The sequence below is a fragment of the Jaculus jaculus genome, chromosome 6 (assembly GCF_020740685.1).
Source record: "Jaculus jaculus isolate mJacJac1 chromosome 6, mJacJac1.mat.Y.cur, whole genome shotgun sequence".
NCBI classification, from domain to species: Eukaryota; Metazoa; Chordata; class Mammalia; order Rodentia; family Dipodidae; genus Jaculus; species Jaculus jaculus.
The window spans coordinates 155,752,128-155,765,646 of record NC_059107.1 but is presented as its reverse complement, the minus strand read 5'-3'; the positions used below and the strand labels follow the sequence as shown (position 1 = coordinate 155,765,646).

The 13,519-nt window shown below is 52.4% G+C and overlaps 1 protein-coding gene across 6 annotated transcripts in view; it reads left to right on the top strand.

The window, feature by feature from the left end:
• The window catches only part of Pla2g6 (phospholipase A2 group VI), a 50,576-nt gene that overhangs the window by 31,125 nt on the left and 5,932 nt on the right, over positions 1-13,519 (top strand). For 5 of the 6 annotated variants that reach the window (XM_045153401.1, XM_045153402.1, XM_045153400.1 and 2 more), the window contains 5 exons: positions 1,864-1,972; positions 3,008-3,172; positions 4,787-4,865; positions 7,382-7,545; positions 8,705-8,855. In XM_045153401.1, the coding sequence (XP_045009336.1) occupies positions 1,864-1,972; positions 3,008-3,172; positions 4,787-4,865; positions 7,382-7,545; positions 8,705-8,855 (668 nt within the window). The remainder of the gene's footprint in view (positions 1-1,863; positions 1,973-3,007; positions 3,173-4,786; positions 4,866-7,381; positions 7,546-8,704; positions 8,856-13,519) is intronic. The other variant, XM_004650303.2, reaches the window with a different exon arrangement.

Genomic DNA, 13,519 nt, shown 5'->3' with positions numbered 1-13,519 from the left:
TGCAAACAAACTCCAGATGCATGCACCACCATGTACATCTGGCTTATGTGGAACCTGGAGAATTGAACCTGCGTCCTTAGGTCTTGCAGGCAAGTGCATTAACCACTACACCATCTCTCTAGCCCTGTATTATTATTTTATGATTTACTTATTTATTTGAAAGAAGGGGGGGAGAGAATGGGGCATCTAGCCAATGCTAACGAACTCGCAAATGAACTCCAGAGCATGTGCCACTTTGTGCATCTGGATTACATGGGTCCTGGGGAATCAAACCTGAGTCCTTTGGCTTTGCAGGCAAGTGCCTTAACCACCAAGCCATCTCTCTAGCCCTCTGAGTTTTTTTTTCTTTGTTTTTTAGTGTTTTGTTTTGTTTTTTATTTCAAGCTAGAATCTCACTCTAGGCCAGGTTGACCTGGAACTCTGTAGCCCCAGACTGGCCTTGAACTCACAGTGATTTTCCTACCTCAGCTCCTTGACTGCGAGGGTTAAAGGTGTGCATACAACATATGGCTTAGTTTTGTGTTTTCTTGTTTTAATTTTATGAGAGAGAGTGAAAGAAAGAGAGCAAGAGAGCGAGAGAGAGGGTTGGGGGAGAGAATTGATGTGCCAGCGCCTCCAACCACTGCAGTCAAATCCAGATGCATGCACCACCTTGTGTGAATGTACAACCTTGCACACTTGTGTCACCTTGTATATCTGGCTTATGTGGGACCTGGAGAGTCAAACATGGGTCCTTAGGCTTTGTAGGCAAGTGCCTTAAATGCTAAGCCATCTCTCCAGCCCTATTTTTGTGTGTTTTTTTAAAATGTTATTATTTATTGGCATGTGTATTGTAAGTATGGATGCACCAAGGTCTCTTGCTGCTGCAAATGAACTCCAGATACAGGTATCACTTTTGCATCCATCTTTGCATGGGTGCTGGGGAATTGAGCCCCAAGCTGGCAGGCTTTGCAAGGAAGCATCTTTAGCTGCTGAGCCACCTCCCCAGTTCCTGGTTTACTTTTAAACATACTTAAATTTATTTATTTATTATTTTTAGGCAGGGTCTCACTCTAGCCCAGGGTACCTGGAATTCACATTGTAGTCACAGGGTGGCTTCGAACTCACGGCGATTCTCCTACCTCTGCCTCCCGAGTGCTGGGATTAAAGGTGTGCGCCACCACGCCCAGCCTACTTAAATTTATTTGCAAGGCAAGGTTATATTGCTGCCGTAAGTGGTAATCAGTGGCACACATCAAAGGGAACCCAAAAGGAAATCCACAGCAGCACACATCCCACCTATCTGCCTATGTAAATCCAACATGAAAGCTATTGGGAAAGAACATTCTAGACACACCACTTCATTCTCTATGCAGAGAAATCGGGTCCCAAGAAGAGAAGGTGTCAAGCCTGGAGCTCAGATTTCCAGGCAGCTAGTGCCTTGTTTTGTATGGTGCAGCTTTGCCCCTCCTCTCCGCCCAGCCGCTCTGAGCTTTCACTGCACAGTGCTCCAGGGAGGGAGGCCACCCTGGAGAACTGCTGTTCAGAGGGCATGCGCAAGGTTCCCTTGGCTGGACAGGCATGATGGCGTTGCCTGTTGCTCCTGAGTGCTGCCAGCAGCTGGCCCTTTGGCACCCCCAGGACTTCTGGGCCTGGGTGCTGGGTGCAGAGGAGCTGGGGTGAGGCCTTCAGTTCCTGCTTGTCTGCCAGGGTGCTGGCCTTCAAACTGCGTTCCTTGGTGTGTCAGATCCCCTCATCAGGGGACCTTCATGTCTTCCCTCTTGCTGCTGCGAAGCTGCCCTGAGTCATTTGATAGGTCAGGCTCCGGTATTCCCAATTTCCCTGAGGTTTTGTATATCTTCCTGCCCCTTCCATTCCCAACAGAAAGGCAATGTAGAGATGATCAAAGCCCTCATTGTGTTTGGGGCAGAAGTGGACACCCCGAATGACTTCGGAGAGACCGCTGCATGCATAGCCTCCAAGATCAACAAACGTATGTGCTCGGAAGTCCCCACCAGAGTTGCGTCAGGGGAGGGGTGTACGGAGAGTGAGGAAGAGGGGAGTCTTCCATACCAGGTGCCAGGCAGTCTCAGCTGCTCCCTGTGGGGTGGCCTGGAGCATCTGGAGACTCAGGGAGGGGACTTCCTTCCCCTAAGACAGACCCTGAGCAGTAGATGCAGACAAGAGCTTGCCAATTAGGTCTTCTCCTATGCTGCCTTGTCCGCCTCAGGGTGCGGGTACACACTCAAGCTCCCAGTGGGAGCAGGACCAGGTCCATAGCAGCAGAAAAGGCACAGGGTTAGTGCATGCGCCATGCATGCCCGTGTGTGCCCATGCATGCCGTGTGCACAGAATCGCATGTGCATGTGATGTTCTTGCCTCCAAGCTTGGCTTCTGAGCTGGAAGAGGTAGCTCTCCTCACTGCTCCCTAAGCCACCCTCTCTGCAGGGCTCATGGGGTGGGGGGATATGGGATCACTGTGGGTGTGTCCCTGACTGTGTGACCCCTCTTCTCCCAGAAGAGATCTCAGCCCCCATCAGCGTGAACCGCCTAGGTGGGCCCCTCCCCTCCCTCCTCTCCAGCTGTGTCTAGGTTCTGGGATCAACAGGGAAGAAGTTGGGCCCAGAGTGTAAAAGGTGAAGGCCACTGCTTCTTGTAGCATCTTTTTTCCGTTGTCCCTTCTGTTAAGTGGGGTTTGTGTCACTGATTGGCTGGGTGACCTCTTTGGAATGACCCACATAGGTTTTGAGAGCTGCTGACCACAGAGTAGGGAGTTTCGTTTCCACAGCTGGCCTGGAAGGAAAGAATGGGTCCCCATGAAGTTAGGCAGGGGACTCTGCTCTTGTCCTACCATGTCCCAAAGGCCTCCACAGGGCCTTCCAGGAGGGAAGTCGGCATGCTCCTTCAGGGTGGCTCTTTAGGTAGTCAGGTTACCTGCTAGATAAGACAAGGGCCCATGTGTGAAAGGAGGGGTGCCCTTGCAAGCTGACGCCATCTCTGTCCTCCACTTTTCCCACACCACGACAAGTGGTCACCAGGAAGGCGCTCTTGACTCTGCTGAGAACTGTGGGGGCAGACTACCACGTCCCCTTCATCCAAGGAATCCCCACGGAGCAGGGCTGCACGTCCTCACCTCACCCTTTCTTTTCCCCGGAGAGAACTCACTCCCCAACAATCAGCTTAAACAACCTAGGTAGGCCTCCCCTACCCCGCTCCCCAGCTGGGTCTGGACCCTTGGATTCCTGTAGCCCTGGCCTGCAAGGAACAGGGCTCCAGGCTGAAGAAGTTGAGGGGAAGAGGGGCAAGCTTTATGAGCCAGTGTAGGCAGCCAAGCAACCCATACATTGCTGAGGCCTAGGGGTTACTAACTGCGGCCCTGTAGTCCATTACGCCAGGAGGATGCCCTAGGCCGGGGCTTAGCTTGGGTATTTCCTGTGGCACCCCTGAGGTGGGTGCTGTCACGGCTTCTCCATGTCCCCTGGTGAACAGTGAAGGGTACTGTTGGGAGCCCTGTGGCCCTCTGCTGTAACTCGGTCGCATTGTTAGAATCTGTCTGGCAGGAGGGCTCCTGTGCCCCCTGCTGGCCTCTTCCCTAACCTACAGCTTTTGGAGGTGGCCAGGCAGCCAACATTGGTCCCTGAGTCCTCCATTCCCTTGGAGATAGCCACAGAGAAGCGTTTTACCCTGCTTGTCGCTTTCCACGGCTTGGCCCACCCAAGGACTCAGGTGGCCTGGGAGTGAGAATCCTAAACAGAGGGCAGCCAAGAACTAACCCCTAACCAATGACCCCCCACCTTCTCTCTCTGTGGAGCTGGAGACCCCCAGTCCCAACCCTTCTTGCCAGGCCCCCTAGCACCCTCCCACCCAGCCCAGCCCCAAGTTCTGGAGGCAGAGAAGCTGCTGCCTTTCTCTCCCTGCCCACCCCCGTCCCCCAAAACTAACCTTCTCCATTTTACAGGCAACCAGTCATTCAAGCCAGGCTGGACAGTGGGCCTGGGCTGCAGCGGCAAGTGGGTAATGCCTGGGTCTAGAGGAGCCGCTGCCCCAGCCCTGCCCTGTAGTAGCTCTGGCCCCTCTTTTTGTCAGCGTACACCCATGCACCTGCCCCTCCCCGCCCTGCCCCCTGGGCACTGCCCCTGCTCCTGCTGGCCAGCCTCTGCTTACCTTGCCTGCACACGGCCACGTGCTTGATGAGGGGGTAGCGCTTGCCCTGCCTGCCTTGCTGTCCCTGCTGTGTCTGGCGCCTCTGCCCAGTGGTGGTGGCCGCGGTGGTTAGTCACAGTCACGCAGAACTACTTGACCGGAGGGGGAGGGGGGGGTCTAAAGCATCGAGGAACACTAAGGAGTAGATTTGTGGACCTGGGCCCAGAGGCCCCCGAGGAAGTTTTCAGATCTGGGATTCTGAAGACATAACTAGGTTGTCTCCCTTCATGCACGGAGTCCAGCCCTACGCAACATCCTCAGGAAAGCCCTTTTGGTAAAAATGACCTTGGATGAGTCATGTTGCCTGCTGGGCTCTCAGGCACAGAGCACTGAGCGTGCGCCCCAGGGCTTCGCGGGGTGACCAGAGCAGTGGGCTCCCTCCTCACTCTGGCTGCTCTGTCCTTGGAAGGCCTGTGGCACTTGGCTTGGCTTTGCCTTGGAGCAGAGAGTCCCTTCTGTGACAGGAGGCAGATAATGGGGTTCAGCCGCAGTGGGGCTCTGTTGTGGTTGGGGTTCAGTCACGAGGAGAGGCAGGGCAGGGCGGGGCCCATGGGCATATGTGGGGGGTGTGCTGACCCCACGTGTCCTGCCCCGCGCCCTGCAGAACTGCAGGACTTTGTGCACATCTCCCGGGCCCGGAAGCCAGCGTTCATCCTGAACTCCATGAGGGACGAGAAGCGGACGTAAGTAGAACGGGGCCCGGGCTGGTTTGTGAAGCTTTTCCTTGTGCCCTGACCAACTTCTCCTCATCCCCGCCTCTTCTCCAGGGTCTGCACGCTAATGGTAGAGACCAAGTCTTTGGGACCTGGGCCGGCTCGCTTACTTATGACAGGTGGCGAAGGCTCTAGGGACCAGCACGGTTCTGCGGCCAGGCTGGGCTTGGTCTCTTGGTAGTGCAGTCTCATTGCTTTCTCCCATCTCCTGTGGGGTGAGAAGGGGAGTCTCCTGAACCCCTTCCAGCAGCTGCTTTCCTCTGCTCCCTTCACTGCTTCCCCAGGCTCTTTTCCCTGGTCCATTCTGGGCAGAGGGATGGCGGGTTTGAGGCTCTTCATGGTTGCCACATTCTGTTAACAGACACCCTAGTCCTAAGGCTTCCTTGCGCTCTGAGTCCAGATACCAGCATTATGAGAAAATGTGTGTGTGCACACGCACCCATGCATGAGTGTGAAGTTATTCACAGTTTGACAGAAATGGGAAAAAGTCTCAGTCTCTCTGTGCCTTAGCATCACAGCGTTACAAGTTGGGGGGGGGGGGAGAAAGAAACAAAAGTGAGAAGATATGCCTATGTAGATTAGCTGTGAACCCATCCCCCCAATTGGAAGGTAAGTCTCTCCTGGTACCAGTGCTCTTTGGATGGACCACCTTCCCTCCCTGTAGGGATCCTAATTCCTGAGGCCCTGCTGCCATTGAAGCCCAAGCTTTGATGCCAAAGCACAAGCCCTGGTGAATACCGGCCCGGGTGGCACGCTACCAAGACAAGGGGCTTGCTCTGTGATTGAGTCTCCACCCTTCTTGGATGTCTTGTGGTCTGGGTGTTTCTTGCTCATTATTTTCCCCTGTTCCTAGAGCCCTTCTGGGAAAGAATAGTAACCTTGCTTTGCGAGTGTAGTGTGAGCCCCTGAGAAGTGAAGTGTCACGGCGTGTGCCAGAGAGGAGGCTCACACGCAGGCCTCCCAGTCACACCCCCCCTGACAGCCCTGCAGACAATGCCCTTGTCATCTGCCACAGCTCCCGCTCCCGTCCCCGTGCAGCTCACGCATGTTGTCCTGGTGTCCCTTGCTTGAAGGTGTTGGGCACCTACCGCATAGTCCCTCTCGTTTACTTATGCCCTGGAGGTGCACCTCTTTAGCACCCCAGCCCTTTCTAGTGCTCCTCCCGCAAGCATGTGTCAGGTGTGGCAGTTCCCGTGCATGTGTGTGTACACACACCTGTGCAGGGGTCCAGGTATGGCAGCGGCACCCAAAGGAAGGTGAACAGTTGCTGAGCAGAGGAGACAGAGAGGCCGCCTCTGTAGCAGGCCAGGGCAGGAATGAGGTGAGAGTTAGGAGACACTTGAAGGCCTTCCCATGAGGGAAAAAGGATTCTAGTCCTGCACCTTCCCGGTGACCTCACCGTGGCCAGCTTCGTCCCCAGGTAAGGCTGGCCTGTGTGCTTAGGCCTCCGTCAACAGCGCTGCCTCCTCTGCATGGCTGGGTACCTGGTCCAGGTGGGACCCATGGGTCTACTTCCCTTGCCCCCCGTCTCCTGTGGCGGCTGGACACTCAGTGCTGTGCGGAGCAGAGCCGGGTGGAACTGGGCCAGCCCTTGTCTTTATGCAGCTTGCTGTTCTGGGGGAGGAGGGTGTGACAAAGAACAGTGACTTCATGGTTGTGGCACGGTCACCACCAGATAGTCCTGCTGGCATGGGGTGGGCAGCAGTCCAAGCAGAAAGGGAGGCTGCCGTGGGGGTGCACGCCTGTAATCCCAGCATTCAGGAGCATTATGAGTTCAAGGCCAGCCTGGGCTACTGTGAGACCCTGTCTCACAAAACCAAAAGCACAACAAAACAGATACTGAGAGGAAAGATGAAACTGGAAGGAAGTGCTAAACACAGACTGAGCACGGTTCCCAGGATGTGGTCCTGGAGGACAACTCCCTTGCATTTTCTGCCACCGTGGGGCACAGTACATGACATAGAAGTCAGCCCTGTGATTTCATGTTAGTCTTCTAACTTTTGAGCTTCATTCTTTTATTCAAAGATAGGCATAAGGACAGCAAAGGGTAGCTTCCTCCAAGGAGGTTAGTTAGAACGGTGAAGTGAGCTAATGTAGGTGACACCCTTTCTTCTCCAGGTCCCTGGCATGTACATCTATCTTCCTCCCCGTCTCTGTGCCCCTGCATCTCCTTGCCAAGGGGCAGACCCTGACCCCCATCACCACACACACCTGGCTCAGCTGAACCCGATCGCTGCTGTGGTCAGGGTGCTCCCTGCTCTGCTCCCCAACCTGCTCCACTGCCTTCCTTTGCCTGTGCACCTCGCAACATGTCCTTGCTCCTTTCCTACGCACCTCTACCTCCCACACCCCAGGTGTCTGAAGGCTCTGTGGCAGGTCTTGTTGCTCTGTCACATGCCCACTGCAGGGCAAGCACCCAGGGGCCTCGGGCCACGGGTGTCAGGCTGTCGCGAGACCCTCTTGGCCCACTGCTGTCCTCACTGCAGCCACGACCACCTGCTCTGCCTGGACGGAGGGGGCGTGAAGGGCCTGGTCATCATCCAGATCCTCATTGCCATCGAGAAGCTCTCAGGCATGGCCACCAAGGACCTCTTCGACTGGGTGGCGGGGACCAGCACGGGGGGCATCCTGGCCCTGGCCATTTTGCACAGTGAGCACAGCCTGGGGGGTGGGGTGGGAAGGGCTGGCCTGCCTCGGGAGCCAAGTACCTTTGCGGAGCTTCTCAAACAGGGAGTGCGGGCAGGGCAGGGTCCTGTGTCCTTCTGGGGTGCTACAGGTTCTGGGGCCCGGGTTGGGAGGAGCAAGGTGGTACCTATGGGCTCAGGCTCTGAGGCCACCCAAGCCCCAGGGCACAGAGCTACTTAGCTGCTGTCGCTGGTCTTAACCTGCCTCCCCATAGCCCTGTAAGGCAGCACTGGGCCTTCCCACCCCCTGTATGCAGGAACTCTGGATGGTGAAGTGGGGCAGTTTCAGGAGTGAGGAACCAGAGCCCTGGGCTACATGAGAAATCAAAGTTCTAGATGGGCAGGGTAGCCCAGAACCACTTACCATATCTGTGGGATTGCTCAGGCCAGGCAGTCCTCTAGAGTCCCAAGCCAGCCCATTCTAGACCACTGACCCCACATCCTTTTGTGTAGGCTTGCAGAGGTAATGGGCATTTAGTTGACCAGAGGCTGCCACATAGGCCAGTATTGCCCCTCAAGTAGTAGGAGTCTCCTCTGTGGAGTTTGAGCTGTGTGCTACTGGTTGACTGGACATGCCTAGATCAGGGCGTTGCATCCTGACAGGCTGTGTCCCTGGCTTCCATGTCCCCAAGTGGTGACCCTTGCCTAGGTGCTGGCTACATGCCATTTTCCCCAAAGCACCTTTCTAACTCTAGATCCTGGTGTTCCAAACTCCTGAAGGCACCAAGGCAGAACCCCCTGCTTCCATCCTAGACTCAGGGCACTCTAGGCCAGGCCTGTGGCAGACGCTTGGGGTACAGAGCTGAGTCCTGGCCTCGAAGAGCCCCCAGTCAGCTTGGAACCCAGGCATCTGCTGGGCCATGGAAGGAGGCCTTGGCTGTCAGGCCAGGGACTGCTGAGAGCCATGTCTTATGGGGCTTTGGGAAGAGGAAGAGTCATCAGTCCTGGGGATACCAAAGGGCTTTCTTCTCATGGGGAAGTTATTATGGGAGGGCCTGGAAGTTCTTTGCAAATGTACCCCTTCCTCCACTGCTCCCCACTAGTGCTGACCCGTGCTCCACTAAGCTCTCCTGGGTGCAGGGTGTCACCCCCAGCTCTCCCTAGTCCCTCTCCCTTTCTTCCTAGGTAAGTCCATGGCGTACATGCGTGGTGTGTACTTCCGCATGAAGGACGAGGTGTTCCGGGGTTCGAGGCCCTATGAGTCAGGGCCCCTGGAGGAATTTCTGAAGAGAGAGTTTGGGGAGCACACTAAGATGACGGATGTCAAGAAACCCAAGTAAGCCTTGTCCTGCCTCCCCTGCCTGATATTAGCTCTTCCCACGCAGATGGGGCTTCTCCCGAGAACTCAGGAGAACTAGATCAGGGGCAGGGATCTGTCTGGGAGGGTCTGGCCAGTGGCCTGGGGCTGTCTTGAGAGCTGCCAGGTCAAAGGAGTGACCTGCAGGGAAACGCCGTCATACCTCAGCAGCCCAGTGCTCAGGCTGCAGACTGTGATCACACGGTTCAAGTCCACCCGAAGCTTGGAGCCAGATCAGCAGGTCCTGCAGGAAACCAGATCCCATTGGGTTTGGCTGATGTTCATTAGTTTTCAGCTCGCTGGGGGAGACCCGGCTTCTGAGAGACTTCCACGCAGAGTGCTGCTGGGCTCCTGTTCTTGGGAGTTGTGTCTGGAGGTGTGACACCTCCGTGATCTTTTCTTAGCTCGTCACGTTCTTTGTGTGTTTGCTAAAAATTTACTAGCTTTCAGATGTTTGCCAATTTCCAACTTTGGTGAAATACCCCTTTTGAAGTATACAATACAGTAATATTAGGTCTATGTATAGTGTATGACTAGTCTCCAGAATGTTAAAAAATAAGTAATATTTTGATTTGATTTATTTATTTGAGAGAGAGAGAGAATGGGCTTCTGCAAACGAACTCCAGACACATGCACCACCTTGTACATTTGGCTTATGTGGGTCCTGGTGAATTGAACCTGGGTCTTATGGCTTTGTAGGCGAACACCTTAACTGCTAAGCCATCTCTCCAGCCCTTCAGAATTTTTGTTTTGTTTTTTTAAGGTAGGGTGTCACTAGTTCCCACTGACCTGGAATTCACTATGTAGTCTCAGGATAGCCTTGAATTTAGGGTGATCTTCTTACCTCTGCCTCATGAGTGCTGGGATTAAAGATGCCACCATTAAAAATTTTTTTAAAAATATGCCACCATGGCCAGCTCTTTTTTTTAATTTATTTGAGAGAGGGAGGGAGAGAGAGGGGAAGAGGCAGATAGGGAGAGACTGGGCATGCCAAGGCCTCCAGCCACTGCAAACAAACTCCAGACACTTGTGCCACCTTGAGCATCTGGCTTATGTGGGTACTGGGATATTGAATTCAGGTCCTTAGGCTTCGCAGGCAAATGCCTTATTAAAAAAATATTTATTTATTTGTGTATATGTGTGTGTGTGTCTGTGTCTGTGTGTGTGTGAAAGAGAGAGAGAGTCGTAGCCTGGGCACCCAGGGCCTCTTGCCTCTGCAAATGAACTCCTGACACATGTGCTACTTTGTGTGCCCAGGCTTTATATGGGCAAATGGGGAGCTGAACCTAGATTGGCAAGCTTTACGAGCAAGCAAGTTCCACGCTGAGCCATCTCCCCAGCCCCTCCAGAACCTGCAGAAGCGCAGGTCTCTTCCCATTGCATTACTGTTAGTGGTAAAGCTCTTGCCCAGCAGGGCTGAGACCCCTGCTGTCCACCAGCAGTGAACCGTTCATTGCCCACCACAAGCCTAACAGCCATAGGGGGTGTGCTCAGTGACGCAGCATTTTCCCTTCTGTGACCCGTATATTTCAGGTCATGTAATGTGCTCCAGGTTCCATGTGTTGTAGCGTATGGGAGATTTTCTTTCCTCTTGAAGAAACAGTGTTCCATCACATAGACAGACCACATTCTGTCGTTGCATATTCTCTACTGATGGACCCTTGGGATGGTTCCACCTTTTGTGTATCGTGCCTACAGGCTGCTCTGGACATGGGCGTGAGAATGCCTGCTAGAGTCACTGCTTTTGAGTCCCAGTGCTTTGGATCCAGGTCGTTCTCATGAGTTTTATTTAGGATGTTTTTGTGTCTGTATTCATGGGTGAGCCTGACCTGTTTTTGGCTTTGAGGGAGTGTTTCCTATTTGGAAGAGTTAGTATAATGGCAACCTCATTTCTTCCTTGGAGAATTGGTAGAATTTAGTGGTAAAGTCTTCCAAGTCTGGAATTTGCTTGGTGAGAAGAATGATTTGTTGTTATTTTGTTGTTTTGATTGCTTGCTATTGTTTTGTTTTTGTTGTGTATGTGCGTTCATGTGTGTGCCCATGTGTGCACGTTTGTGTGTGCAGAGGCCAGAGGTCAACGTCAGTCATCTTCCTCAGTCATTTTAACCTTATTTTTAAAAATTTATTTTATTTAAGAGAGAGCGAAAGGGGCGGGGAGAGAATGGGAATGTCAGGGCCTCAACTGCTGCAAACGAACTCCGGATGCATGCGCCCCCTTGCCATCTGGATTACATGGGTCCTGGGGAATCAAACCAGTATCCTTTGGCTTTGCAGGCAAATGCCTTAACTGCTAAGCCATCTCTCTGGCCTCTCACCTTATTTTTTTGGAAGAGGATTTCTCCCTAAACCCACAGTTCACCCATTTGGCTAGATAGCCAGCTAGCAAGTCCTGGGGAGCCACACACCACAGAACACCTGCTTTTTACATAGGTGCTGGGGATCCAAACTCAGGACCTCATGCTAGTGTGATAAACACTTGACCGACTGACTCATCCTCTTACCCCAGGTTTTGGATTTTTTTTTAAATTTTTAATTTTAATTTTTATTTATTTATTTGAGAGAGACAGACACAGAGAGAAAGACAGATAGAGGGAGAGAGAGAATGGGCGCGCCAGGGCTTCCAGCTTCTGCAAACGAACTCCAGATGCGTGCGCCCCCTTGTGCATCTGGCTAACGTGGGACCTGGGGAACCGAGCCTTGAACCGGGGTCCTTAGGCTTCACAGGCAAGCGCTTAACCGCTAAGCCATCTCTCCAGCCCAGGTTTTGGATTTTTGAAAAAGAATCTTGCTATGTGCCCCAAGCTGGCTGGCCTGGAACTCTATTTTCCTGCCTTAGCCTCCCAAGTGCTGGGAATTACAGGCAGGTGCCAGTGTGCCTGGCACAGTGTTTTACCTGAAGGATTCACTCCATTTGTAGATCTTAAATACATAGTTATAAATTTATTTAAACTAATTAATCTGGTAAGCCTGACTCAGCTGGCTGCCTCAAATGATTAACCTGTGTTTGGCCAAGCCTATATGATTGTCTCATTAACATTTCTGCTTCTGATCTAGTTGGGCATGATATATGCCATCTTTTTTCTTCTCTGCTTGTTTTGGATTCACTGAATATTTTTCTTTACTTATTTATTTGCATATGCATGTGTATGTGTGTTTGTGTGTGTGTGTGTGTGCGTGTGTCTGTGAGTGCCAAGTGTGCCAGGATCTCTTGCCTCTACAAACAGAATGCCAGATGCTTGCACCACGGTTTTCATCAGGCTTTATATGGCAGGCTGGAAAATTGAACCTGGACGAGCAGCCTTTGCAAGCAGACACCTTTAGCCACTGAGCTATCTCCTGAGACCCCTGAGTAGTTTGATCTGTCATTCCACTGCATCCCTCCCTCTGGTTAGCGGATGCTTAATCTAAAAGAGCCTTAGTTTAGGGGCTGGGGAGGTGGCTTAGTGGTTAATGTGTTTGCCTGCGAAGCCTAAGGACCCAGGTTCAATTCTCCAGGTCCCATGAAAGCCAGATGCACAAAGGGGCGCATGTATCTGGAGCTCGTTTGCAGTGGCTGGAGGTCCTGGCATGCCCATTTTCTCTCTCTCTCCTCTCTCTGTCTCAAATAAATAAATAAAATAAAATATTGGAAAAAAGTGCCTTAGTTTAACTGATAGCATTGCACTCTAAACAGTCTTCAACACTTTCATCACTTCTGCCTACTCTCTTGAGATAGGGTCTCATGTAGCCCAGGCAAGCCTCAAACTCACTATAGAGCCAAAGATGACCTTGAACTTCTGATCCTCTTGCCTTCATCTCCTGAGTTCTGGGGTTATACGTGTACACCACCACACCAGGCTTATGTGGTACTGAGGAGTGAACCCAAGCTGCATTTCCAGCCCCTATTTTTCTGAATTTTAAAGTTATCTTTTCGTAAGCTCCACAAGGCAGTCATTTTTTAAAAATATATATATTATTTATTTGCAAGAAGAGAAAAAGAAAGAAAGAAATGGAGAGAAAATGATGGACACACTGACCTCTTGCTGCTGTAAATGAACCCCAGATGCAATACACCACTCTGTGTATCTGGCTCTAGGTGGGTACTGGGTAACTGAACCCAGGCAGTCAGGCTTTGCAGGCAAGCAAGGCAGTAGTTTTTTTTATGTGTTGTCCATTTAGAGTTACCTGGTGTAGGTGAGTGTGCTTGTAAGCCAGCACTGAGGAGACCCTGATTTTCCCACCCCTTCAGTGCTCTCAGCGTGGCTACTTTCAAGGTATCCACAGTTTGTTAACAACCAGTTTATGAGATTTGGAGGCAGTGCTTACAAGTCAGCATGAGCCGACCACCCAGCATACCACTAGGTACTAGCGTGTGTGCGTGCGCATGCGTGTGTATGTGTGTGTGCGTGCGCCACTTCCTTGCACTGCAGTCTCTTTTTGTATGTGTATACGTGCATGTACGTATGCTCATATATGCGTGGGTACACATGCACATGTATGTGTACTTGCATGTGGGGGGTCAGAGGTTGACATTGAGTGTCTTCCTCAGTCATTCTCCACCTCATTTACTGAGGCATGGTCTGTCACTTGACCCCAGAGCTCCCTGATGTGGGTAGTGTGGCCCGGGCACCAGACCCACGTGAAGGCAGTGTGGGTGCTGGGGA